This window comes from Schistocerca gregaria, chromosome 3 (assembly GCF_023897955.1).
Source record: "Schistocerca gregaria isolate iqSchGreg1 chromosome 3, iqSchGreg1.2, whole genome shotgun sequence".
Taxonomy (NCBI): domain Eukaryota; kingdom Metazoa; phylum Arthropoda; class Insecta; order Orthoptera; family Acrididae; genus Schistocerca; species Schistocerca gregaria.
The window spans coordinates 273,964,863-273,992,662 of NC_064922.1; the positions used below are offsets into that span (position 1 = coordinate 273,964,863).

Consider the following 27,800-nt stretch of genomic DNA (forward strand, 5'->3'; position numbering starts at 1 on the left):
ATGTCACAAAAGTAAAATTGATAAATATGATTACAAACAACTATACTTTCCGGCTTGTTTTTCATAGGCTCAGTGACTGTGATATCAGATAATGTGATCAAGGTCACATTGTAGACAGGGCAGAAATTGCTTTCCAATTCATTAAATGCATTTTTTGCTATTGCTACAAAGAAATTTGACTGAAAAACAACTGTTGTCTATGTCCATGTCAACTGAAAGAATTGATTACTATTTACTGCTGCTACATTACATGAAGTATGAGCTGCATGAAACTGAAAGAAATTGGAAACATTCTATCCTTAAATCTGCATGTATTTTGAAAGCTTCTGCCGCACAAGACACAGGTTTCTCTATTCACATACAATATTCTGTGTACAATGGGTTTATAACAGCAGTCTTGTAGATTTCATTAGAATGTTTATCATTATGCCATACTACAGAGTTTTAAGAAAGTTCTGAACCACCAGCCATTGTCTCAGATGTCGACCGTCATCACATGGTTGGCTCATACAACATTATAGTCACTCTGCATCCACTATTGTGAAGTGTGGCAGTCAGGAGGAGACAACATGGCTGAGCGACCCTGCACGGCAGCTGAATAGATGTCTCCTAGCGCCACCTGTGACATGCCCTCTAAATATCCATCACCACTGAGCAACTGTGTTGTCTGCTCTCACACACTATGCTATTTATTATGGCAGTTAGAGCTGTACTGTGCCGTTCTCGCCAGGTAGCTATGCCATACATCGTATCTGTTGTGAACTATTATCCTGTGAGTTTGTTAAATATACTTCTTCTGGAGGTGTTGTCTTGTGTGTTTGTATGTTGTAAGTTACAACACTTGTACTGGACAAATGTTGATGAGAAACAAGAGTCAGGTGACTGGAAAGGAATTTGGAATGATTTGGACAGAGTTCGTATTTGGCATTTGGTAGCTTTTTTAAAATGTGGATAAGTATTGTCAATGGGGTTGGGCCGGAGAACATTTCTACAGTGTTCAAATACAGTTTGTAGTATGCTGATTGACTAATTCATGCTGATTAAGTATATAGGCATAACATAGGGAAATAACATGAAATGGTGAGCACTATGATGTCATTTATATGGGAGGTGACTGTCTCCAGTTTATCAGGAGAGTTCTGGCAAAGAACAGCACACCGATAAAAGAAACTGCAAACAGAACAGCTTGCAACTGATCCTTGAGTACTTCTCAAGTGCTTGGAATGCTCACTTGATCAGACTGAAGGAAGACATCAAAGCAATTCAGAGGCATGTTGTTAGATTGGTTAAAAGTTAATTCAGCCAGTATGAGAATGTCAAGTAAATTTTCTGTGAGCTTAGATGGGAAATCTTGGGACGAGGAAGACTAATTTTTCAGGATACTCTGTTGTGAAAAGTCAGAACTAACATTAATGGCAGGCTGCAGAATGAGTCTGCTGCCACCAACATTCATCTTGCGAAACGACCACAAGTACAAAATAAGGAAAATTAAGGTTTGTGCCAAGGCAGACGAGCCAACATTTCCTCGTGCTCTATTTGTGAGTTTTAAAAGAATGTCAATGACTGGCAGTGGTACAGTGTACCATCTACCGTGAAAAATGACTGTGTAGGTATTTTCAGAGTGGCCAAAACATACAGTTTTCTTGGTGCACTGAACACAGATTAATAGAAATTTTCAGTGCTTGTGTGCCAAAATGATTTCGGGGCAACACTGAAAAGATCCATTTATCTCTAGAGGATATTTAGGCACAGGGGGCAGTCATTCTCTGTGGCAGGTGACACCACTGTCATTACTAGAGAGAAGACTTCAATGTAGTGTTTATTTTCTTGCACATCAGCTCCATCATTAATCTTTGTTGTGCCTCTTTTACCAAATGGATAATGTGGGAACATTTTACACACTCACAAGTCTTTGTCAAAATGGATGGAATTGTTTTAATAAGTCAACGTTTGCAATTTGATATAAATAGCAAGTTCCATTGCTACCTTTTCTTAGCTTTTAATGCATTGTGTAAGTTGTGAAAGCCTGCCTGCAGCTCTCCATTCTTGCACAGGAAATAGTTCGTTGCAACTTACCCAGTACACTGCATCTAGGAAAGTAACGAATGAATGCTGCACAGTATCAGTCTGTTAAACGAAGAAAAGATTTTACACAACTGTCTGGATGTGGTAATGACACATTGCTGTAGTGGGTGATTGAAGTATTAAAAGCGAACTATCAAATTGCTGAGACACAAAGCAAAATGTGGTGACACAATTTATCATGAAATACGTTTACCCATACTTTTGTATTTATACTTGCTATTTCTTGTTTACTTTGGAACATCTGGTAAAATACTGACTTTCTGAATGATCTTTTGTTGAAAGTTTTGTTACATTAATAAGCTTTTTGATTTTTTGCAGTGCAAAGCTTGCCAGTTTCTCTTTACCCTATTACTGTGCCATAATAGCCAGTTTTTATTTAAATAGGTTTTCTTAAATTCTCTTAATTTTCTCAAAATCAATAAAATTTAAAGTTTTGTTTTGATTAAATTGCTTCCCCTCCAATTCTTTCACAGTTTTACTAATGAAGGTTGTTCACTATCATTGCATTTTACTGATAAAGTTGTGGTGATAGAAAGCTAGCCTCTGAACACTGTTTCATTCACTGAAACTGAATTCAGATTACTTGAATTTTAGGCTGAGGTTACCATCTGAATCTCTTCCACCATCTTTCTCATCTTAGCATGTGACATAACAACAGTTTTGTTATGATGAAAAGGATAGTTGCTACTCACCATATAGGTGAGATACTGAGTTGCACGCTATGCAGGAGATACTGAGTTGCAGAAAGGCACAACAGAAAGACTGGAAATTCCGCTTTCAGCCAACACAGCCTTCCTCAAAAACACACATCTGGAGCCAGAGACTGTGGTCGGGCGCGCGTTTTTGTGTTTGTGCGGGCGCGTGCAGGTCCGTCCATTGTTGACAAAGACCTTGTTGGCAAAAAAGCTAATTTTCTGACGTTATTTTTATTGTGCCTCTCTATGACTCAGCACCTCCGCTACAGGGAGAGTAGCAACTATTAGTAACTATAGTGTTACATTCCACCATGGCTTTTCCATTCTTTAAACAATGAAGGAATGTACACATGTTAAGGCACTTCACTCAATGCACACCGTATGTGCAAATTTACTTTCCAGGATGTTACCTTTAAAAGTAATAGGCCTAGATTGCAATTCAGTTCACCAAGGTTAATTTAATAATATTTTTTCAGAGATACTGAAATTTGCTTTGTGCTTCCACATTAGACAGATCACTGATAACTATTCTGCTATGTACCGGATTTACTTTATAGTTTGTGTTTAATTGAATGTAACCAAATAGTGAAAAACATTTAATGAAATAAACATAGCAAATTTATACTTGTTAAGTCTCCATCGTTTTTTCAACTCACTTTTGAGATGTTACAAATTGCAGATGATTTGGTCACCTTTGTGTCACATTAGAATTAAAGCATAAACATTGAAATTATAATTAAATCTTGTTTTCAGATTACTGGAACACCAGCAAATGTTGAACAGGCAAAGATAGCACTTGAAGAACGCCGTGAGGAGCTGGAAAAAGAAAAACAAGATAAAATGCTGAAGTCATACGAATTGAAGGTAACCATTGCTTTCCAACAAATAGTGTACAGACATGCAGAGATCTTGAATTAAGAATTTTAGATGTCTTTTTGTGGCTCTAAATCACAAGTGTTATAAAATTTCTCTTGCAGATAGAAGTTGATCCTGACTACCATCCAAAGATTATAGGCCGAAAAGGTGCAGTTATAAGTAAAATTCGATCTGATCATGATGTACAGATAAATTTTCCAAAGAAAGGTGATCCTGAGGAACATATAATAACTATCACTGGCTATGAAAAGAATGCCCAAGCAGCCAAAGATGATATAATGAAGATCGTTAATGAATTGGTAAGTTATATATTTTATTTTAATCATCATTGCTCAGAGGGATTTCAAAGAATCGGGGCAGTCTGGTAGTAAAGGAAGGCCAGGCCTAGAATGAGGAATGGGCAGTTAGCAGAGCAGTGTGTAAAGAATTATTTTGGTGGCAATTGTTCATAGTTTGAGTGAAGCAGATGGGAATGATAGTTAATGTGAGAATATCTGTAACAAGTTATTGCAAAGTAAAACAGTCTAAAGGTGCCGTTAATAAGTAAATCACACAAATACCATGATCACATTATTAAACACAACAGTGCGTCCAAAATATTCATTTCCAAAGCACGAAGTGAGTGTGAGAATGTGATCCACATATACAACAGAAGTTAGGTATGTTTTGGATGAGCTATAGAACTTTGTTTGTGATAGCCTTGATTTCTTTACTGCTGTATGTTTGTAAACACAAAGGAGAATCAAGAAAAAAGAACAATCTGCTGTGGTTATGAGTGTTGAAATTCATCAAAGGTTTATACCACAAGGACAATCTTAGTGTAACAGAAATTTGAGTGAATGGATAAATTTCAGAAGTGGCTAACCGATCATGTTGTACGAAGAACTACTCTCACCTACAAAAAGAAGATAAAGCATACTTGACAGAAGGTATTAACAAATGGTAAGCTACTTTGTTCTCTTTAGTTATTGTTGGGTTTTCTTATCTGTTAATCTGTCACATGTAAATATCATAAAGCCTGTAAGGCAAGTGTACCAAAACGGCTTGCAGTGGTGCAGAAATGCAACCATGTTTGAATCTGTCTGTGATTAAATGTTCCAGGACAAGAACTTATCCACATAATAGTCACTGGAAATGAAATTTAGGCTCATCATTGGAATTAATTGCTAGATTCCGAACACTGAAATTGACATGAAAGATAGTTGCCAGACTCAAGTCTCTTACAGGGAAGACTTGCTGTATAGTCCACAGTACACAAAATGAGGTCCAGTCTGATACTAGTAAATTGCTTCTACCATCACCTTATTTATCAGGATAGAAATTTGTGTAACATCATATACAATTAAAATGCATTTCACTATTTGTAAGCAATGATAGACTTTTTCATTTCCCAGGTTGCACTCTGTATTTGACCCACTGAAGTGTAATTCGAAATCTTGTTACTTCTTGTTACTTAAGTCTGAATTTATTATTGTTTCTGAAACAGTTTTCTACTTGTGCATAAATCATGAATGAATTTTTGGAGTGAAAGAAAGTGTTCTGGAGAACATGTGTTGTTACTGTTAGATGCTATAATTGAAGATGTTAACATTATGCATATAAATGAAAATGTAAATGTTCATTTGTACAAAATCTTAAATCTCCTAAATTTCTCCACAGATTGCTTTCAAATTTTGATGCAACGTTGGATTCGAATATGCGCTTGTTTTTTTTATATACGTACTAGTGTCATAATGTATTTATACAACATAGTCCCTATTATTCAGGGCAATGTGGGGATAAGGTGCACTAATAACCGAAAAGGTAGAGAAAGAAAGAGGTAACTTCAAACATGTATTCTTTGTTTTTTAAGCTTATCCAAATTCTTGTGTAGGTATGGTAGGCCTGTATATTTCTTAAGTAGCCTGTGATTTTGGTCTGCTTCTGAAAGGAGTTAATACTTTCTTCGCACTGCCTTTGCAAGTTTTCTTGCAGCATTAATATTTTATTGAAACCTTCTCTAGCCCATATAATCAAGAAAATTATCAACACATTGCAATGCAGTACAGTGACTGATAAGAACACTCTCCATCCCCATGTTCACATTCAGTTTCCTCATTTTGTTACGAAGTGTCACTCATGTACTGGAAGTGCGTTCACATTGGTCAATCTTCAGCCACTATTTCAAGTTTTCTTCATCAATTACTTCAAAATCATTTAAACCTGTGCCAGATACATTTGTGCAGTTGTTTTTTCTTCATCACTGAAACCTTGAAAATCGCATTCACCTGTATCTGGAAGAATTTTCTTGTGTGGTGAAACTATTGAGTCTGGCTTGACTTCACACCAGACATCCAAAATCCCATGTATGGCATCTGGAATTGTCAACTTCTCCCAGAATGCCACCAAATGGTCCTGAACTAGCAATCTCAGTACAGCAGCCTGATAGCACCATTTTACTGTGCAATTGCACCTTGGTCCACTGGCTTTATAATGGCAGTCATGTTAGGAGATGAAAACTTAGTTACGATAAGATCGTCAGCAGATAAAAAGAATCCTCTCATTGGGGTGTAATGGGGTGTTATCAGGCAATAGAACAGAATTTTGTGGCAATCCTTTCTCTTAATGAAATTGTTGAACTTACGGTACAAAATGTGTGTGGAACCAGTATTTGAAAATTTTGCTATCCATCTGTGCTATTTTTTTTGGTTGTAATAATGCCTAGGGAGAGCCTTAGCTGTGATATCCTTATTTTTCAGTTACTAATATTGTAGTTTCACATTGTGGTCCCCAGAAGAATTAGCTGTGCACAAAATTGCAATGACCTATATCCAGACACACAAACTTTGTTTGCTCTTAAAAGCGATGATTCTGGTTGCTATACATTTCCAATACTGGCCATGTTCATCTGAATTATAAATTTGCTCTGATGTGAAATTCTCTTCTTCCACAAATTTTTGGAACTCTTCCCAGAAGGAATTGGCTGGTAACATTTTAACTAAGCCACTCTCCTTGCACAGTAAGTTCACAAATCCTGTGACATTGTTTGAATGTGGTTAACCATCTAGATAAGGCATTAAATTCTCCTCATTGATGAGATTGACATTCTGAAACCTACTATATAGTGATGTAGGTTAGGATCCCAGGTATCACATCTTAAAAATATTCGCCCTGGTGGGCCCTTGTTTACAAGTAATCGACCAAAGAAATTCAGAATTTAATGTGATACTCTATAGTTCTAAAAAAGTGATGATATATGGACTGGTTGCGTAGCATAACGGCTAGGGTACTGTCCTCGTATGGTTTTAAACCTGATCAGGTGCTTTGAAAATCATATTTTTCAATTTTAGCAAAACGGCTTTGATCAATGTTTTGAATCAGTTAACTGGTATAAATCTAATTTTTGTTTGTTTGTATTCCATTATCACATGCCGATTTTTAATTATCAAATTAATTTTTCTGTTTGGTGGATAAAATCTTTTCGGTTTTCAAGCTGCGTAAATTCCCATAAAATTCTTGAGCTCTTGATGGATAGCTCTGCCATTGTCATAAGGAGTAAAACTGACTGCCAGGATTGGTACTATTTCCCCCTTATATACCTACAATTATGGCCACCGGCTCCAATCAGAGATGTCAAAAGGCTGCAATGGCAGACGCTTAACGCTTGTAGGAAGGCAGGAGCTGCAGTTTCAAACATGGCGCTGGCCCCTCATACTCCCTGACATCGCTTGGTCCCGTGGCGGGCTGGAGCTGCTGTGAGCTGCCCAACTTGCGTTCTGCACACTCGCCATTTTGGCCCTCTTTGATTGGTGCCAATGGCTTTAACTGTAGATATAAAAGTAGGAAATGGTGCTGGTCCTGGCTAGACATCGAAAGCTTCATAATTTTATTGGAATTGACAGTTTGTATATCGTGAAGATTTTATCCAGTCATGCCGCCATGAAAGATACTTTTCCATTTGCTCATATATTTGTTCCTATTCTCTTTCCACTTAGAATTTTTTGTGATGTTAATTATTTCTACATAATAGCTTTGATATAATTTCTTTTCTATTAGCAGCCTTTATTTTCATCAATGTTGTTGTTCGTTATTTCTATTCCTCGTTTTGTTTGTATTTCACTTTACTTATAACCCCTTCTTCCACTTAAATCTTCATCTGCTTTGTTTTGTCCATAGTGAAATAGGTATTTATCTTTCAAATGTTTGTATGATAATTACTACCCAGAGAAATGTATATCTTCTAATGAAAAATACTTCTTTAATATCATTGCACTGTCAGTATCAATAGATTATTTTGTCTTTTCATCAAATAGATCAGCATTTTCATATGTTCAAATATTATGATAGATAAATAAAAATAATTAAATTCACATGCACAAAAATCCGAAGTAGAAAAAGAATGATGGGAAAAAAATGAGCAGATGAGTTCATATGGTTATTAAAATGATGTGGCAAAGAAATAAAAACAAAAAATACATTTAAATCAATTACTGGAAAAAATAAGGATGTTAGTAGTTTCAATAAAGATTTAAAAATAAAAAATTTGAAAGCGCTTGATGAGATTCGAACCCACAACTCCTGGAACATGAAGACTGTACCCTATCCATTACAATACACAACCAATCCGTGTAACATTCCGTTTTTAAAGCTATAGGGCATGATGCAAAATTCCAAAAAAATTATTCACAAAGGAGGGGCCCCCTAGGGTGAAAAGCTGCAGGGTGTGATACCTGGGATCTTAATCTACAACACTCTATAGATAGTTTCAAAAAGTCGGTCCCATGTGTGGAGGACATCTTGTCAGTAAGATAATTGATGAAGTAATTTTCTTGTGATATGCATTTCTTTAAAGTACAGCCATTCTTACCTTATGTAATTGTGGAGGTTTCTGTAGCCAGTCAGTTAACGTGACAGTTTTCTGGATATGGTGTTGTCATATTGTAAAAAACACTGTTACAGATGAAACCATTGTTTTGGCCACAATAATGATCAGTATTCTTAACTTTGTTATGAAAATTGGTTTCACTTACTAGTACCTATATTTCGTGTTATCCTTTTAGTTCGTAAACATTTATTATCAACTTCAGGCAAATATAATAGAGTACTTTGCACTGCAAGATAATGATTATCATTCAAATCACTGGTATTGCACGATGAAGCAGATAATAATTACTTGAATTCTTAACATTTTTTCCTAAAAAGTGAGTATGTGGAAGTGGTTATAATCTTTTGTTATAACTTATTGATATATTACTCTCTCTTTCCTGGCCAGCTGATCCAGCCTTCCCACATCAGCATCCCAGTTTTGTTGAAATTCCAGTGAAGATTCTAGTGTGTTTACAAGCCACATAATACCCCCAGCCACATAACATGGACGAACAATGCTCATAAAAATATGCTAATTGGTACATCAGGAGCCAGAGACTAGTGTCATGCCCTGTCAATAGCAGTCAGTTTCAAACAAGACAGGAATTGCTTCCTTCAATGAATACAGCTCCTTCTCAACCAGTTTGAGTGAATATTGCAAATGAAATTGCATACAATGGACATTAGAGCCTAGTACCTATTGGAAGGCAAACTTGCTCCCAGTCATCTTCAGTGGGTCAAAACACAAAAACTGGACAGTAGTTGACAGAAGGTGTGTAGTGTGGTCCAATGAATCACAATTTTGTGTCTTTTCAAATGAATGCAAGGTGTAGAATGCCGCAATGATACAACGAGTTATTTTAACTGTTCTGTGTCCAGAGTGTAATTTAGGTGGGAGGAGGTTGTATAATGTTTTGGGAGTGCTTTCTATGCCATTATTTGGGCTCACTCATTCATTTACTGTCTGTTCAACGTTCTCGGCAACCAATCTTCATGGTGACTGTACTGTAGTCACTCCTGTCTTTAGAGATAGGATGATGCTCACTGGGATGCACACATATATTCCGTGTGATGAAGACACGATCCCCCATCGCACCTCGTCTAGTCTACTAAATTGCCTGACCTTGAGCCCAAAGAACATGTCTAGGACTAAATTTGGAATAATTGGTGAAACATAGCAGTCCATATTCCCACAATTTAGTAGGTTGATGGGATCATCTAGATATTGGGCATACCTGAAAAAACTTGTGGCCTTTTTTTCCGTGCTAAGACTATTATTAAAGCTAGAGGCACTTATGCACAGTGTCAGTATTTTGGGGGTTACAGATCTTTTTGTCCATAGTGCTTACTATCAATTGTGTTGGTGGTGGTGGTGGTGGTGGTGGTGGTGGTGGTGGTGGTGGTGGTAGCAGCAGTAGCGGTAGCACCTCATTTTGCATCAAATAACCTCGTATCGTTCCTAAAATTGCAAAATTTAGGTACTATTTCTTTAGTTGCAATGAAACTGAGTGAGAATGGCGAGTTCTAAGCTACAGGAGGTGGAATTCCAGTCATTGCTGATAGAAAAACGTTTCAGTTAAAAAAAAGGGAAGAAAGACTGCATATATATTCCTTCCACAGGGAATAAGTTGGGATTGAGAGAGAGAATATGAATGAAATGAATGTTAAAGGTAGATTGCAGACTGAAGTGAGAAATGAAAATTTTTACAGAGGCTGGCACAAAATTTCATTGCCAGAGATGATCAGAGAGACAGAGTGAGAAATAAAGATGAGAGTAAGGGTAGGAAAATGGTATGGTATGAATAATTCCATTCAGAAACAGGTTGAACAATAGAAGAGGAAAATTTGAGTGAATAGAGGAGGAAATAAAAAAGTAATTTAGTAAATAATGAAATATTACCATTGAGAAAGAGGGGGAGGGTCTGTTAACAGGTTAATTCCAGCAGGATGACAGTGTGAGAACATGTTGGAGAGCAAATTCCATTTTCTGAACTACAGGGAAAGTACTAGTCAGGGAGGTTGTCACGTCTCTTTTAACCACACTGTATAGTGTGTTCAATAATAGGGTGCTTGGTGTCTGCAAGGAGAACATTTCATGTGTGTCGTAGAATTTACCAGTGGTGGGACTGAGGAAAGTGGTGGTATGTAGATGCATGGGGGCAGGTTTTGCAGCGGGTAGGAATCTTGAGATAGGAGTAGGTCTCTAATGGTCTGACAAGGATTTTATGAAAGTTAGGAGGCTGACAAGTGACAGTGGATGGTGTGGGGTGGATATCGGGGAGACCTTGTCATTTCAGGGCTAGACTTGAGACAGTCCTGTTGAAAAAATTTAATGAGGCATTTAGGGTGAAGAGCAAGATTTTTCTCTTTCCTGGGAGTTGTTTGAAGGAAAGGACAAGATTGTCGAGGAAATTTTGTTAAGGGACAAGATTTATGGGGTGGTTGCAGAATAGGTGGGAAAAATTGTTGTCTCCGGAAGAATAGTCAGTATTCAGGGATATGACTCAAATGATAATTCGAAGCAAAACAAGTCCAGTGAACATGGGCTCTAAAGTGCACACCTTAAGAGCTATGTTCATATTAGTTACTGTGAAACAAGTCTTTTCTGTCGAACCAGGCTCATAGCTTTTAACATATGCACTTTAGAGCTCTTGTTTCTAGACAATTTTGCTTTGAATGATTTTTCCTGTCATATCCCTGAATATTGACCATTCCTCCTAGGATAGCTTGTATTAGTGGATATGAAGTTAAAACAGATAAATTTGCCACAGATACCTGGGCTGTAGTGAAAGAAATAGTTGATGTTTTATATAGTTCGAGGTTTGGACCAGTGCTTAATTTTACATGCTGGAATGCATCTCTTCAACTGTACAATATCCCCCACCCCACCTCTCCTCCAAAACATAAAAATCACAAGTTTCAATTTTTGAAGATTTTAATTAAACTTATCACGGAATGCTGTTCCACCAAGTGAGGGGTGCAGCGATTAGTGCACTGTACTCAATTTTGGGGGGATGGTTCAAACTTGTGTTTGGCCATCCTGATTTAGATTTTCTGTGATTTGCTAAATCACTTCAGGCAAATGCAGGGATGGTTCGTTTGAAAGGGCACAGCCGACATTCTTCCCCATCCTTCCCTAATCTGATGCGACTGATGAACTCACTGTTTGGTCCCCTTCCCCAAACCAACCAACCAAAATACTGTTCTGAAATTCAGACGTCTTAAGATAGTGTCTTATAATACAGAAAATAAAGATGCACGCACTCGCGTACACACACACACACACACACACACACACACACACACACACACACACACTACCACTTCCCCGTCCCTCTCTACCATGTCACATTTGCCACCCATTGTCATGGCGCAGTGGTATATTATAGTTATGTTTTCATTTAATACACATGTGCTATTTTAAAAATTTTAATGCTTTAGTATTTCACTGTGCTTCTATAGTACTTCTGTAAGGTTAAGTGCAGTGAAGGAGGAGGCTGTGATGTGCAGATGATTCAAAGCTTATGAAAGTAGTTTGTTTCTAGGTATTCTTGCTGAAGCTAACTAATAAAATTTGTTGAAATAAATTTTGTTAAAACAATAAAAATTGTAATATGAGAATAATAATTATTTATATGTAGAACATAAACATCACTTAAATTTATGTTAGGTGTTGACATATTTCTCCCTCCCATGAAAATTTTTCTTTCTATTGTTAATCTGCATTTTATATGTTTTTTACTACTTTTTATTTTGCTGCCCAAACAAAAAAACCCTTATATTATTGTTAGTATCTCATTGCCTACCGTACTTCTGTTCACATCACTTTATTTAATTTGACTACAATTCATTACTGTTCTTTCACTTTGGTTGCTATTAGTCTTTTAACCTCTTTTCAAGAGGCTCTCCATTCCATTCGGTTGATGTTAAGTCATTTGCTGATTCTGATAGAATGTCATCAGCAAAAAATAACTTGGGTTCTATTGCTTCTGCATGGATTTCAATTCCCAAGACCTCCCTATCATGCTTTGACTCTGGTTGAGTACAGTTATCTGTTGCAGTTATATTACAAAAAATTACTCCTTTCTTTTTCAGAATGACTTGGTGAAGGAAGAAGTGTGTATAGACTCTAGGGTACATTCAAGACTTATTGGTGCACGTGGACGCAACATTCGTAAAATAATGGAGCAGTTCAAGGTTGACATAAAGTTTCCTCGAAGTACGGATGCTGAACCAAATATTGTCACTGTTATTGGCCAGGAAGACAATGTTATCGATGCTCGGGACCACCTGTTGAACCTTGAAGAAGAATATGTAAGTGAAATACATGTTGTAGAGCATGTCCCATAAAATTAGCTGAATGTTAATTTGTGTTTTCAGTGGTGTAGAAACTATCCAGTTTGTGGAGTAAAAGGATAGATATTTGTATGCAGTTGGCACAAGTATATTGTGACAATGACTGTGAAAGGAATACATTTTTCTGACTTACATACTTAACAGTTTGGATTACTGGTCTCTTTGTGTGATAAACCGATTCAAATTTCTATGTTTTATTGTGTCTTTGTGTCGTACTTAACTTTCTGATTCACATTTTTGGGAACAGTCACGAATTGTAGCAAAAGTGCACAATCCTGGAATGAAGAAGTTGCAGTTAAATCTGAATGAAATAATTGATTTAGCTAGGGACTGGAAGTAATGGTTTTTATATCAATTTTTTTCCGATTCTGGTGTTAATTTTTATAGTTATTCTCTCCCAGTTTTTATATTAGTTTCTTATGCCTAATTTTTGAAGTATTGTATGTCCTTTATTTTTGATTTATTCCAGCTTCTCAATGTGTTACATTGAAAATGAAGATATACCTATCAGTTCCATTCTATTTATCGACATCAATATCATATGTATTACATTATTTAAGGAAAAAAAGTTTGTGTTATACTTATTTAATCTAGTCAGTTGCTGAAAAAATAACTTGTAACCAAAGACTTTAAAGATTTCCATAAAATAGAATTGTTATAACTTCAATGTTGCCTACTAAGACATTACAGTGCTTATGTCAGCAATTCACTATAGTGTGAAAAAAGCCACCTGGAGTCTCATCTACCTTAACCACCCCTATAACTTTGTTACAAAGCAAATAATTATTTCAAACCAGGGGTTCATAAACCAGCACAATTGCCTTTCTTATGACTTCGTTTGTTCTGAAGCTATGAATTGCAGTAAGTTTTTTGTTCAGTAATACACTCCTGTCCTCAAGACCTATTCAGAATCATAGCACAGCATACCATTCACACAAACACGATGTTAAAAAATCCTCATGTGAAGGTTTGTGTGAAGAGAAAGTAAAATTGCTGCTCACTTGGAGTGGTAGAGATAAACAGGACTGAATGTCCAATGTACGTTTACTTTCTTTTTCCATGTGTGTACTGTCAACTCCAGCAAGTGGATGAGTTACATTACTCAAAAGTACCTGCATTGTGTGTAAGAGTGTCAGTCAGTTTTATTTTAAATTTTTAATGTTGTCATGTTTATGTGAATGACACTCTGTGATAAGTTTTTCAACAGACCCTAGGGGAGGAAGTGAATTGAAAATTAAAAAAATAAGGTGCTGTTTAAAGAAATAACAAAGAAAATCAGATGTTAATGATTCAGGCTGGTTAATGTCCTCCTGAAACACAAACATTTGTGTGATACATTTTTATTTTGCTTCTGGACAGTTATTTGGGATGATTAAGATAAATGGGACAACCTATATATTTGAACACAGGAAAAAAATTGCCTTTAGTGCAACATCACACATTTTACAATGTCCACATTTTCTGCTGGCATGGACAGTTGCTCTTACAGTAAGTTATCAAGGAATTTAGATTACTTCAGAATCCTTATTGTTTGTAGCCAGACATTCCCATTATACAGGGTGATCCATCTGAAATTTCGGATGAGAATGTCTCAAACTATACATCAGGTAAAAATAGTGGGTAAAATGATACTACACGTGACCTCCAGCCCCCACCCCCTTGGGTGGGGCTGGGGCAACTTTTAAATCTTGAATGGAAACACCCATTTCTTATTGCAGGTTTGGATTCTCCATAAAAAAATAATCAAATTTTGTCTGAAACATTTTTTTTAAACCATTGACAGATGGTGCTGAAATTGAGAAAAATGTAAAATTGGGGAAGAACTCTGATTTATTTAGAACTATCAGAGAAAAATGCATCAAATTGATAAAAAATGTGCACAAATTTTTTCGTTATGCCTATTTTTGTGCAAAATGTACTGTATCCTACTTTTAGCGTTACCCAGGGACGACAGAATGGACATAGAATGATGTTCCCATGGGGTGCTTCATTAGTGAGAGTCCCCTTGTCTCTCACAATTTGGGGTGCTTAATTAATGAAATTAGCCATGGAAATTGTTCAAAATTATCCCCATTTGCTTCAATGCATAAAGTCAATCACCTGCAAAAGTTGTCCACAGTTTTGAGCAGCACATCCCGTGGTATGGCTGCATACACTCTTCGAATGTGTTGCTCCATATTGTTTAGGGTTGTGGGCTGCCTTTCATAAACAATATTTCTTAAATAACTCCACAAGGAAGGTCTTGTGAATGTGAAGGCCACAGAATCGGTCTGTCAAGTCCTATCCTCCAACCAGGGTACCGTAAATTTAAAACATTCCACACATTTTTAGCATAATGGGTAGATGCTCCATCCTGTTGGAACCACATTGGTTGCCTAGTATGTAAATCAACATCTTCCATTAGCTTCAACAAATCCTTGCGGAGAAGTTTTAAATAAGATTACCCAGTAACATTTCAGACAAAAAAATATGGTCCTATCAAATAGCTATTTAAAATTCCCCACCAGACCATTAACAACCATTTGTGTTTGTCAGCGGGTCTGTGCCAGTGTGGATTGACAGGGGACCAATGATGACAATCATGACAATTTACTTCGCCATTGTTTTTGAATGTGGCTTCATCGGTGAACATAACGTATCTAAAAAAAAAATACCATTGGCACCTCTTACCATTATCATTTCCGAGGCCCTTTGGCAGAAATGCACACGTATTTGCATATCTTTCGGTGTTAATGCCTGTGTCAGTGTGATAAGATACGCATGATATTTATGTGCCTCAAAATCCTCAAAACAGTTTATTTCGGTATTCCAGTTCGTCTCTGAATCGCACGACTACTCATTTCGGGAACCAGTTGAACATAGGTGAGAACGGTAAGGGTATGAGTGTCATTTTCATTGTATTTGCGATGATGAGATGGACGGTGCATGTATTCATTTCGAACTCTTTGAGTGCAATTTCGAATAATGTTTCCGTCTGGATGTTGTCTGTTTGGGAAACGATCCACATACAATTGCGCAGCTGCAGCGTAACTATTATGGCATTCACCTAAAATTAACATCATATCAACAATCTCTGTAGGAGGGTAGTGAGCCAAGGGTTGCCAAAGAATAATTTACTTTTGTCAGTTGATGTTTACGGTTCACAGTCTGAAAGTAAAGTGACGTCTGATCGCATTACACTGACCTTTTCGCTGAGCCATAGTTCGCAATTTGGCCAGGGTATAACCACAGTCTGGTGAGTAATGCAGTTGTGATGAGTTCCCTATCAAGATTTTAATACCATTCTGCCTCACTCCATCAAAAAATGTGGTGGATAGCATACATATTGGTAGAGAGAAAACAGCTTAATTTGGTGTAATGAAAGAATTGGTGCACATTTTGAATTGATTTGATGCATCCATTTCGGATCATTCTAAAGAAATTGGAGTTCTTTCCCAATTTTAATTTTTCTCGATTTCAGTGCCATCTGTCAATGGTTTAAAAAACTGTTTCAGGCAAAACTAGATTACTATTTTCTGAAGAATCTGCAATAAAAATGGGTGTTTCCATTTAAGATTTAAAAGTTGCCCTTGCCCTACCCAAGGCGGTGGGAGGTGGGGGTCATGTCTAGTATCATTTGATGTCCTACTTTGAGCTTACAAACTTGTCTTACCCACTGTTTTTACCCAATGTATAGTTTTCGAGATAGCATCTGAAATTTCAGATGGACCTCCCTGTATATGACTCTGCCATGTCAGCATTAGTAGTGTTCATCATCATGCTAGGGTTGACCGCAGACATCTCTGAATCTGTGGCCATAAGTGTTGTTAAAATAGTTTGAAGGGTGCAACCTGGTGTATTTTAGTGTTTCCTTTTCTTCAGCCTGAAATGTTTCTCTCTTCATATTTCTCAAAAAACTTGCTGGTTTCATCGCATTTCCATTTTCCACAGTAATGAAGCAATTTGGTGTGAAACAGAGATATTTTTGTGGAATAAACAATAGCAAAACCAATGCATTGAGAAGTCGCTTGCGGTGCTTCAGTTAAATTGGATATTTTCGTTGTATTTAAGTATGGTTACGAGAAACACGAGCTACTGCACTGAAGATTCACAGGCATATAAACAATTGTGGCACATTTATACCAAATAAATTAACAAATGACAGAGCTGATTCTCCTTTGCACACAAGCTCTTTATTCACATGAAGTGCTGAGTGCTATGACAAGGAATTTCAGGTCACCAGCATTGTGAAGCCTAGTGCAAGGTTGGCTTAGGTGACTAAAAGCGTAGGGGAGTTATGTAAGAATTTTACGAAAGAGGATCAGCTAGTGATAGTGGGTGGAACAGGGAACAGTCTCGGTATGGATGGCGAATATGATGTCAGTGGTGACTAATGTGCATTTCGTGCAACTGTTTCAGCTTCATGATCGGCCTCACCTTAATGCGGCTGTTAGGCGCTTTAATGTGGGGCTGGGGAGGGCACTGATGGTGGAGGGCATGGATTACATCTCAGTGGTGCCAGTTGGGTCTATCAGTAGATGGGGTTTCACTAGGCATGGCCTGCACCTCAATAGGTATGGAAAGGGGAGGCTGGCTAAGCTTATAGGTGACAGTGTAGTGGGTGGTGGTATCACTAATGGAAAAATTCCTGTAGTAGTTGGTGTTAGTGCTGCACCTTTTTTAGACTGAAGTCAGCTGATAGGTATACCTGCTTAAAGGAAGTGCCTCTAACTAAGGGCTCACCTCCAGAGGATGTAATGTTTCCAAGTAGAGAAGGAATTAGCATATTTCATCAAAATATAAGAGGTATTAAAGTTAGTGAACTGCTAATAGACTTTAACTCTGAAATTATTGGTATATCAGAGCACCACTTAAATAATTTGATAATTCAGAGGCTTCCTTTACCAGGCTACTGATTAGCTGACTGTTTCTCAAGGAGTTCCTTGCAAGGTAGGGGAGTGGCTCTGTATGTAAAAAAGTTTCATTTGCGTCCATAGACGTATCATGTCACTGCACTGAACAGATACTTGAAAGTTACGCAGCATTAGTTGAATTTAGTGAAACTAAACTTCTAATTGCTGTTGTTTATAGGTCCCCTAACTCCGAATTCAGAGCATTTTTGCTTAAGCTAGAGAGGGTTCTTGATTCACTTTGTAGGAAGTACTAGAAAGTAATTCTATGTGGTGACTTCAATATTTTGTACATGATTGTGCAAGAAAAAGGATGTTGGTAGATCTCCTAAATTCGTATGATCTGATGCAAACTGTGTTTTTTCCAACTAGGGTGCAGGGGAACAGTAGCACAGTCATAGACAATATTTTATTCATTCCTCATTACTAGATAGCATTCTGTTAGTAAAAGGGTGAATGGCCTTTCAGACCATGATGCACAAATTTTAACACTAAAAGGTTTTTGTACTCAAACCAATGTCGTCTTTAATTACAAACTATGTAGGAAAGTTAATCCAACAGCAATAGAGAGTTTTTCAAAACTTGTCAAGGAACAAGAGTGGCAAGATGTTTATAGTGTTGATAATATAGGTGATAAATACAATGCCTTCCATAACACATTTCTCATGCTCTTTGAAAGTTGCTTTCCGTTACAACATTCTAAACGGGGTACTAGCAGTAATGGACAGCCCGGTTGGCTGACTAGTGGGATAAGTATATCATTTAGAACAAAGGTACAGTAGCCTATTACAAACAGTATTGTAAGGTGCTGAAAAATGTTATCAGCAAGGCTAAAAGATGTGGTATGCAAATAGAACAGCTAATCACAGGATAAAATTAAAGCCATATGGTCAGTTGTGAAGGAAGTGTCTGGTCAGGAGCACAAGGTTGATGATATAGTCAGTTCGCAGTAATAATATATCTGTTACTGATAAATCAGACACATTTACAGTATTTAACAACCATTTTCTGAGCATTGCTGGTGAATTAAATAAAAATTTAGTTTCTACAGGAAATCATGTGAATTTCTTAGCAAATGCCTTTACGAGGTTGACGTCTGAAATACTCCTCTGTGGTACAGACAAGAGGGAGGTTGAGTCAATAATTAAATCACTGAAGACTAAGGACTGTCATGGTTCTGATGGAGTGTCTAGTAGAATATTAAAGTACTGTGCTGCACATGTTAGCCCTGTATTTTGCCATATTTGTAATTTTTTCTTTAGGAATGGTCAGTTTCCTGAGCGATTAAAGTACTCAGTAGTAAAGCCGCTTTATAAAAAGGGAGAAAGGGATAATGTAGATAATTTTAGACCTATTTCTGTGCCATCAGTGTTTGCAAAAGTTATCGAAAAGGCTGTGTATGTAAGGTTAATTGATAATTTTATATCGCACGATTTGCTATCAAATGCACAGTTCAGCTTTAGAAGTCATTTGACAACTGAAAATGCTGTATTCTGTTTTCTTTGTGAGGTACTGGATGGTCTAAACAAAAAGTTTCGAACGCTTTGCGTATTTTTTGATTTAACAAAGGCATTTGACTGTGTTGATCTCACAATATTGCTCCAGAAGTTGGACCATAACGGAATAAGGGGAGTACCTCACAATTGGTTCACCTCTTACTTCAGCAACAGGCAACAAAAGGTAGTTATTCACAATGTTGATAATGGCTGTGATGTGGGATCTGAGTGAGGTACTGTCAAGTAGGGGGTGCCCCAGGGATCAGTGTTGGGGCCTCTCCTGTTCATTATTTATATAAATGCCCTCTAGTATTATGGGCAACTCTAAAATATTTCTGTTTGCTGATAACACTAGCTTGGTAGTAAAGGATGTTGTGTGCAACATTGACTCGGTTTAAAGTAGTGCAGTACATGACCTCAGTTCACGGCTTGTAGAAAATAAACTAACATTAAATCACAGTAAGACTCAGTTTTTACAGTTGCTAACACACAATTCAACAAAACCTGACGTTTTAATCTCACAGAACGGGCATATGATTTGTGAAACTGAACAGTTCAAATTCCTAGGTGTTCAGATAGATAGTAAGCTGTTGTGGAAAGCCCACGTTCAGTATCTTGTTCAAAGACTTAATACTGCCATTTTCACTATTCGAACGGTATCGACACACAAATTAGTCTACTTTGCTTATTTTCGTTCACTTATGTCGTATGGTATTATGTTTTGGAGTAACTCTTCCCATTCTAGAAGGATATTTTTGCCTCAGAAATGGGCAGTTCGGGCAATAAGTGGTGTGAGTTCACAAACTTCTTGTCGACCTCTGTTCACGAGTCTGGGTATTTTGACATTGGCCTCTCAATATGTATATTCCTTACTGTCGTTTCTTGTTAACAATATTAGTTTATTTCCAACAATAAGCAGCTTTCACTCGGTTAATACTTGGCAGAAATCAAACCTCCATTTGGATCGGACTTCCTTAACTCTTGTGCAAAAAGGTGTGCAGTATACTGCTGCATCCGTTTTCAATAAGCTGCCACTTGAATTCAAAAATCTTAGCAGTAATCCATGAGCTTTCAAATCGAAACTGAAGAGTTTCCTCATGGGTCACTCCTTCTATTCTGTCGAGGAGTTCCTTGAAAAATTAAGCTGATTCTCATTGTATTGCTAATAGCATTTGCTTAAACTTATGGACTGATTTTCTTTCAGGTTCATGAACATTTATTTTTATCTGTTATTACTTTTACGTTGTAAGTTCATGTACTGGCGTGTTCCAAGACCTTGGAGGTTTGCTCCTCAATTTGGTCCTACGGAACTTGACATGTAAATAAATAAATGAATGAATGAATGAATGAATTGATTCTGTATTTCTGGATTTCCGGAAGGCTTTTGACACTGTACCACACAAGTGGCTCGTAGTGAAATTACGTGTTAATGAATATCGTCTGTTACGTGACTGGATCTGTGAAGGAAAGTTATCGAATAAAACAGAAGTGATTTCTGGCATTCCACAAGGTAGTGTTATAGGCCCTCTGCTGTTCCTTATATATATAAATGATTTTGGAGACAATCTGAGCAGCTGTCTTCGGTTGTTTGCAGATGACTCTGTCGTTTATCGACTAATGAAGTCATCAGAAGATCAAAACAAACTGCAAAACATTTTAGAAGAAATATTGGAATGGTGCGAAAAGTGGCAGTTGACCTTAAATAACGAAAAGTGTGAGGTCATCCACAAGAGTTCTAAAAGGAACTCATTAAACTTCAGTTACACGATAAATCAGTCTAATGTAAAAGCCGTAAATTCAACTAAATACCTGGGTATTACAATTACGAACAACTTAAATTGGAAGGAACACACAGAAAATGTTGTGGGGAAGGCTAACCAAAGACTGTGTTTTATTGGCAGGACACTTAGAAAATGCAACAGACCTACTAAGGAGACTGCCTACACTATTCTTGTCCATCCTCTTTTAGAATACTGCTGTGCGGTGTGGGATCCTTAAGAGCTGGGACTGGCGGAGTACATCGAAAAAGTTCAAAGAAGTGCAGCACGTTTTGTTTTATCGCGAAATATGGGAGAAAGTGTCAAAGAAACGATACAGTATTTGGGCTGGACATCATTAAAAGGAAGGCGTTTTTCATTGCAAGGGAATCTCTTCACGAAATTCCAATTACAAACTTTCTCCTCCGAATGCAAAAATATTTTGTTGACACCCGACTTACATAGGGAGGAACAATCACCAAGATAAAGTAAGGGAAATCAGAGCTCGTACGGAAAGATACAGGTGTTCATTCTTTCCGTGCGCTATACGAGATTGGAATAATAGAGAATTGTGGAGGTGTGAACTCTTTCCATGTACTTAAATGTGATTTGCAGAGTATTGATGTAGATGTAGATGATAAGTTTGTTTCTATCAGCCAGTCACACCACACAACATGTGACAACACACAATTTTTTTTCTGGTGGTAAAGCAGAACTTTGTGTATGAAAAGTGTGTCTACAGCCTGATCCGTGTGCAGCCTGAGGCCCACTTTAGGTTGCGAGTTGGTTATAATCCATTGAGAATGACTCTGTAAAACACTATCATACTATTTGTGCAGCGTGATTTAAGTTCAGCAGAGTATCATTATGTGAAGACAGTGATGTTAGCATACTGTGGTATATTCTGTGCTATGATTGGCTGCTAGAAACAAATGGAGCCGATGTGTTGTTTTACATGTTTGCAAAACTGTGTTACAGCTGATGGTTTCCATATTTATACTGGTGTACTTTGAAAATATGCAATTTAATTGATGCACCACATTGAATATATTAAAATTGCTGCATTTTTGGTACTTCTGGTTGTGTAACATTGGTAACTAAAACAGCTACTTCACCGGAGTTAATTGGAAGCAGAATATTTTTGTTTGAGATTACATCTAGAGCCATAGTTCTTTGCATGGAAGACGATCCCTCATTTTGATTATATGTGAGCCACAAGCTTCAGAAAAATTCAGAATCTTAATTTTTTGCTTTCAGTAATTATCTGTTCCCAGTACTAGTAAACGTTGCCCTTATAGTTATGACATTTTTATGTAGGAGCAAAGACATTGACAAATTTATTACATTTAATAAAAGACTCCTGTTTTGTATTAATGACAAAAATCTCCATTTATCACTTTATTATTTGCAACACGCAATTTTCATGTCCCTCCTCTTAGCATATTGGAATAGGATTAATGTTACATGAGAAATAACTAAAAGAAAGCTCTGTCAGAGATGTGAGGCACTTACAGGGCTTTAATGAAAAGTAAATGTCAAATTCAATCAGTTTCTCGGCAGGGTTACTAATTTTAAAAAGGATTGCATTTTTTGTGTGCTGAGTTGTTACTGTGAATCAAATTAGGGTACACCAAATACCAACAGAAATTAAAATGGCATTCAAGGAGTTGAGTGGAAGTTGGAGGTCCTGCAACAAAATAAATGAAATTGATTTGTTACACTCTAAGGATTATTGACAGTTTTCTGGAATGGAAAATAAATTCTTCATATGGCTTATATAACTATATGTGAACTTCTGGATGAACTAGATTAAAAAAATAAGAGAGAATGTTTGAATTGTTAGAGAATGGAATCATCCTACCAGGACAAGGCAACTGCCTGCAAATGCACTAGACTGTAGGTACATGGAAGGATTTTTAGTAGAAATTTTTGGAAGGTGCGCAATATTTACTAGATTTGGCTCACTGAGTTTAACTGTTTCCACATTTTAAAAAAAATGTGTAACCAGAAAAAGATTTAGCATACTATGTTAAGAATGTGGCAGCCACAGACATTTGGAGATCTCATTTAGTGCCTCAGGAATGGAATTTACTCACTTTGCAAAATATTTGACTAACAAAGGGTCTGCATGTGGTTTACCAATTTTGTTCAAGTTTTGCAAGGACCTTCTATACTGAAAATACACACACACATGTGCTTTGGCTTTCCTAGACATTCCATATTTTTTGAAAAAATTAGGTTAAAGTTGACTGAAAATCAAATTTTCAGTGTTATACAGCCAAAGATAATCTAAAAACACATTTTTTTATTATAATATGGGGTCCAAAGTTAATTATTAGTTATTAGCATTTTTGTGTTTTCATGCTGTATCTCTGGTACCCATCATTCAGTGTGCTCAGCAGAGTGAAGTCAGCAGCTGAGCGATCAAGGCAATAGAACACCAAACATGGTTTGTGTTCATTTCTTGGTCATGGCCTTTGTTTTCATTCTATATTTTTTTGTTTATCTGATGATATACTGGTAATTGGAATACTTTCTTTGCCTTTTTGGAAGTAAAAAATTGGGATGTGATATTAATTATCAAATAAAAATATATTTTAATGTATTGACTGTTATTTTCTTAGATATACATGATGTAGTGGATAGGTCTTTTGTAGATGATGATGATGATGATGATGATGATGATGATGATGATGATGATGATGATGATGATGATGATGATGATGATGATGATGATGATCCGATCTGCATGGTGAAAGTGATACCACCGAAATGTTACCTCTCTTTGTCAGTCATGTGACATTTATTTTTCTGAATGGTAAAGAACGTCATTGCACGACTTCAGAGTCCTGCAGCATCACAGCAGAGCACAGAATTAAGAGATTGTGTGAATGCTATCAAAATTTATGCATTGATACATATCCAGTTGTCCTCACCTGTCTTTTAAGAAATGCTTTTATACACTGAGATGTGTTTACCATGAACACTGTTAATGCATGTGTGTTGTGTGTGCTGCAGGAAATATTTTTCTGTTTCCCCCCACTAACTGCAAGAATGCTCATGATTAGATAGGTAAAAACACAATAATACACTTTAGTTATATTTTTGTGCTGTGTGTCATGATGAAAATGATTGTCGGACCATCATGATAATATCATGAAAATAATATATATTGTCATAATATTATTCTGTCTTGGATTTTCTATTGTTTGATTTTGTCAATACATTATAATATACACTTACTTCATTATTAATCACACTTCCCGATATTTTACTTTAAAAAAATACAAATAAAAGTATTCTGATTATCAAAATATCAGATACACCAAAAAACAGAATGAAAATAATGCCTTGACCACTCGGCCACTAACATCATTCTACTGGACACACAGAATGACAGGTACCCAAGATCCAGAATGGAAACACACAAAAATGTTTGTTTTTAGATGATATTTTGATGTGACCTCGATTTTTGAGGAACTAGGGAGTGTCTAGCAGAAATTCAAAACAAGCATGTCTCTTTCAGTATAGAGCGTTCTTATAAAACTTGATCAGAATTGGTGGCCCACATATATACCCTCCCTTTGTAAGTGGATGGATCAAAAACAGATAATTTTGACAAATAAATGAGTTTTTAATCTTCACCGTTCTGTTGAGAACTTGTTACCCTGCTCTTGGACTGTGTAATACTCCAGTGATGACTAGAGTTTCTTTCAACAGAACACTCAACAGACAAGTTTGATCAACTGATATGTCTTCCTCATGCACTGTGGTGGAGTATGCACTGTGATGAATATTTGTGATGAGAGCTTTGCATGTCAGATTAGTATGGTATGCTGTAAAATGTATGACTACTTTTTTTTTTTAAAGTTAGTCAGTGAAGGATGTGTGGGGTGTGCAGTTGACAGTGAAATTACCTTGAAATATGTGGAGCTGTCACACAATTTTAACTTGCCAAATTGATTCTGATGAACATTAGAAAATTTGTCTGCAGATTTTCTTCACACTGGCACTTAATAACAAATGCCATTGAGAGTATCAGAGCTCTAGCACAAATATATATTAGTGGTAATGGGAGGACATGAAGCTGCACTCTTAGTGTACATTTTATTGCTATAGTATCAGGACCAGATCAACTATTAAACGAAGTATCAATAAACCATTGCAGTAAATAGAGGAGTCTTGTAGCTACACTCCTGCAGCGGGAAATGGTCTATCTCGTATGGTTTGTTCTCAAGGATATATTTAAGAAAAAGGTCAGTGAGATGTTGCAGTTGAACAGAACGTGATACACAGCGGGTAGAATTGAGTCTGTAGTTACTTCTAAATGAATATACAGTATAAAAAAGGCAGTCGGAGAGAACTAGTTATGATTGCTTTTCCTTTGGAAATCTGCTGTCTGATATCAGATTAACATTTTTCTTAAAGTTTGGTGCTGAAATGTATCTACTGAGAAAAACTGTTGCATAGTTTTTCTGAACACAATCGCCAACATATTCCTTTTCAGTTAATAACTTCTATGTCATAAGTTTATGTGTATGAGAAAGAGTATATATTGTATTTTGTGAAAAGAGGAGTTACTACATTTCCTGTTTATATTAGTTCTTCTTCTTGTTTTAATGTTGACTTGTTTGTGATCAGTTGCAGGATGTAGCTGAAAATGAGCGTCCTGACAACCGTTCAACTTTTGGACACGATGCTGAAGGGAGCTCATCTCAGGGAGGTAGCAATCCGGGTTTTGTGGTCAAAGGAGCACCGTGGGAACAGAGAGCCCCAGATACTGCTAGTACTTCAGAGTTCCCATCTTTTGGTGGAGGTGGTGACATCCCGCAAAGTGTAGCTCCTGCAGGAGCCTGGGGAGCGAGACGCTAGTACCCACTGCTTTCGTGGTACCTCCAAATATACTCACATATATATTCCTTTTTGGGGTGACTATGAGGGTTGTTTAATTATTTACACATTAACCTAAAAGAATCGAGTAATTGTGATAAAAGCACTTGAAAACCACCACTTCCAAGTTAAATTAAAATTTTAATACATTTTGCTGGTAAGTATACTGCATTTTAATATAACACACATAGACAGCTGTATTATGAAAATGATCAATTTATATATTCATCGACTTGGAAGATGGCACAGTTTTAAAACTAATTGGGAGATGTCCCTTGTGATTTTGTGTAACCAAGTGTGGGAAATGTCGGTTCTGTATGTTGGCTCCCTTGTCCTTCACTGACTGCTGCATTAACGACCTAGGCCTGCGTCTCTGGACTCCGACAATTGGTATTGCAGATTGGATGTTGTTTCAAAGGTCTTCCCCCATCCTCCCTATTAAATAACACCAATAAAAGTTGATACGAAAGTTCAGATGTATTGCTCTGCAGAGGCATGCTTGGCGTACTTTGGCCACAGGACTCTTATTGGGGTCCCTGTTGGTTTGGATTTCGGTTTTAGTGTTCGAAATAAAAGGATCGGTTTTAGTGGGAGATGGGACAGGAAAGCTGGATTTTTATTACACAACTGTGATTATTAGTGCTGATTATATCACTTTTGGATACCTCAGCATGCCCAGGGCAGACCTCAGACTGCCAAAGCATTTTTTTTAAATGATAGAAATATATATTTTCTTGTGGAAGCAGGCATGAAACATACAACAAGGTGCCTTGATTGCAGCCTCTTCTCAACTTTGTGTGAGTGCTTTTCTTAATAGACATTTTGTTTGAAATGTGGGAATTTATATACTTTTATTTTATGTCCCTCCTCATTCTTTTTGCTGTTTACAAACGAAACTGCCTTAGCATTGTAATATGGGTGAAGGAGGTTTATATATATATACAATATACATATGTATATACACATGTATATATTGTGGAAAAGTGGAACATGGTTTGTCATACATCTCGGGTCTTCATATACAGAGATATCATGTACCAGATGAGTAAGTGAAATAAGAATGTATGACATGTGTTATAGTCTAAACTCAATCCTTATTTACCATCCTTGACCTATTTTTCTTTATTGCGAATGTACGTATGTTTGTTTGTTTTGTGTGTGTGTATTCCAAACTATCTGGTATGCGAGGAATGAGGTTTGAGCACCTCTGTCATGTTCCTTTGGCATGCAAGTCTGTTGCATAGTTATTGTTGTTGTTCTGTTTATTATTGTTATTAGTAGTAATACAATAGTTATTTACACTTGTGGAATGAATTCTTAAAAGTGTGACTGGGAACCATACCCTCCACAATACTGATGTATTAAATTGTGGTGCAAAATGGTACCACTAAACGGATTGTAGTCATTTTTCCACAAACCACTTCCTTTTTCCACACTATATGTTATGAAAGAGATTTAGACGTTTATAAATGTTGAGTTTATATTTACAAAGACAGTCTCTTGAACACCATTAAGTGATATGAATCATGAGATACATTTGTACAAAAAAAAAAAAATTTGTATTGCATAGAAGTATTGTACAACACAGTTCAAACCATTATTATAGACTCCAACTCTGGTGCTATGAACACAGCTGAACATAAATGACAAAATTTGAAATAAAATTCTTATGTTAAACTGAACATTTTATTTTGAGGTATTGTTTTTCCCCCATCCTTTCCTCTTCCAGCAATTCAGAAAAAATGTGTGCAGATTTATAGCTGTCAGTTTTTAGTACTATCAAGAGAATGAGGAAAGGCAGTAATGAAACTGACTTTAGGTCAACAAATTGAAATTGTCAGTTCCACATATCTGAACATAAATTGGTGTTTCTTTGGAGTTTGACGAAAACCCCTTGACTTGTGCTTAGCA

General features: G+C 36.7%; 1 protein-coding gene across 3 annotated transcripts in view; it reads left to right on the forward strand.

Moving 5' to 3' along the window:
* Window positions 1-27,571, forward strand: part of LOC126355052 (vigilin) — a 171,106-nt gene extending 143,535 nt beyond the window's left edge. For all 3 annotated transcript variants that reach the window (XM_050005206.1, XM_050005207.1, XM_050005205.1), the window contains exons 19-22: window positions 3,534-3,644; window positions 3,758-3,955; window positions 12,597-12,815; window positions 25,641-27,571. In XM_050005206.1, the coding sequence (XP_049861163.1) occupies window positions 3,534-3,644; window positions 3,758-3,955; window positions 12,597-12,815; window positions 25,641-25,871 (759 nt within the window). In that variant the 3' untranslated portion in view covers window positions 25,872-27,571. The remainder of the gene's footprint in view (window positions 1-3,533; window positions 3,645-3,757; window positions 3,956-12,596; window positions 12,816-25,640) is intronic.
* The last annotated feature ends 229 nt before the right edge of the window (window positions 27,572-27,800 follow it).